The sequence below is a fragment of the Austrofundulus limnaeus genome, unplaced genomic scaffold, assembly GCF_001266775.1.
Source record: "Austrofundulus limnaeus strain Quisiro unplaced genomic scaffold, Austrofundulus_limnaeus-1.0 Scaffold2618, whole genome shotgun sequence".
NCBI lineage: Eukaryota > Metazoa > Chordata > Actinopteri > Cyprinodontiformes > Rivulidae > Austrofundulus > Austrofundulus limnaeus.
The window spans coordinates 5,980-7,080 of NW_013955020.1; the positions used below are offsets into that span (position 1 = coordinate 5,980).

General features: G+C 35.8%; 1 protein-coding gene across 1 annotated transcript in view; it reads right to left on the reverse strand.

The window, feature by feature from the left end:
• The window catches only part of LOC106511241 (gamma-aminobutyric acid receptor subunit rho-2), a gene marked incomplete at its 3' end in the record, with an annotated part of 12,936 nt that overhangs the window by 1,259 nt on the left and 10,576 nt on the right, over positions 1-1,101 (reverse strand). Inside the window, 1 exon segment of the mRNA XM_013999991.1 lies at positions 372-454. Within this exon segment, the coding sequence (XP_013855445.1) occupies positions 372-454 (83 nt within the window).

Here is a 1,101-nt window from a genome sequence, read left to right on the forward strand (position 1 = left end):
ATTTTTTTCTTTTTGATTTTTTTACCTGGATTACTGAGATGCATCAGGACATTAATAAAAATAATAAATAAATACATTTGATCTACAACAGAATATCTTCTGAAGTCAACCCAATTCAAGATGGCCRCCTCAGACCCCACAAAACACAAAAATGGCCATAACTTAGTCAGTTTTACCAAACTGAAACTGATCACAGACGTGGTGCACTAACAGGCCGAGCAGCATTTTCTGAAATATGTTGTTTTTAACTATTAGAGTTCACACTGTCTGTTGATGAAATATCTCATGATTTCCTTCATGATTTGAATAACTGTCACCCATTCCAGAAGTCTCWAATAATCAGGATTTATACAGTAAGGTCTTAAACTTACAACTCTCCAGCTCCAGGGTACAGGTCTGTGAGTCCAGAGGGAAACGACTGAAATCCATGTTGCAGGCAGCAGTAACAGTTACTCTGTGGGGAAGAAAAGAAGTGTGAAAACCGTACCAGCCCCACACCGGGAGCATTAAAACCATTGATATATATTACTGGATTGGGCGTGGTTAGCATGTTGCTAGCTACATTGACGTACCCACACTGGAGCTCTGTTCTGCACTGAGGAGCCTCAACAAAATGAATGGAGGTCAATGGACTGTGAGGCGTCTTACTGATGAAAAACTCTTATAACTTCATTATTTCTTGCTCGATTTTTACAAACTAAGGTTCAAAATAAAGCTGAGGAAATTGTGAATTTTATAGTTATGGAAATTTAAAATAGATAACTCATTTAAAGGACTAAAACAGTGCCTTCAACTAAGTATTTTGCATTTCACAGGTGTTTTTTCATACAAATCAATGAGTTCCTCCTTTTTCTCAGGAAATGTTGAAAATCACAAATACTGGATGTAGAAAATATCTGAATAAACTGTCCTGTCTGACAATGTGACTATTTTGTTTATGATGCTCAACCATTACATTAGTGTCTGTCATTAGTGAGTCTACATCATAATTTATGAATTTGTATTTGATTTGATTTAATTTATTTATTTAACAGGAAAAGATTACTAAAAATCAAGCCTGACTCAGCATAATTGCTGTTTTACAGCAGGTTCCTGTTCTGC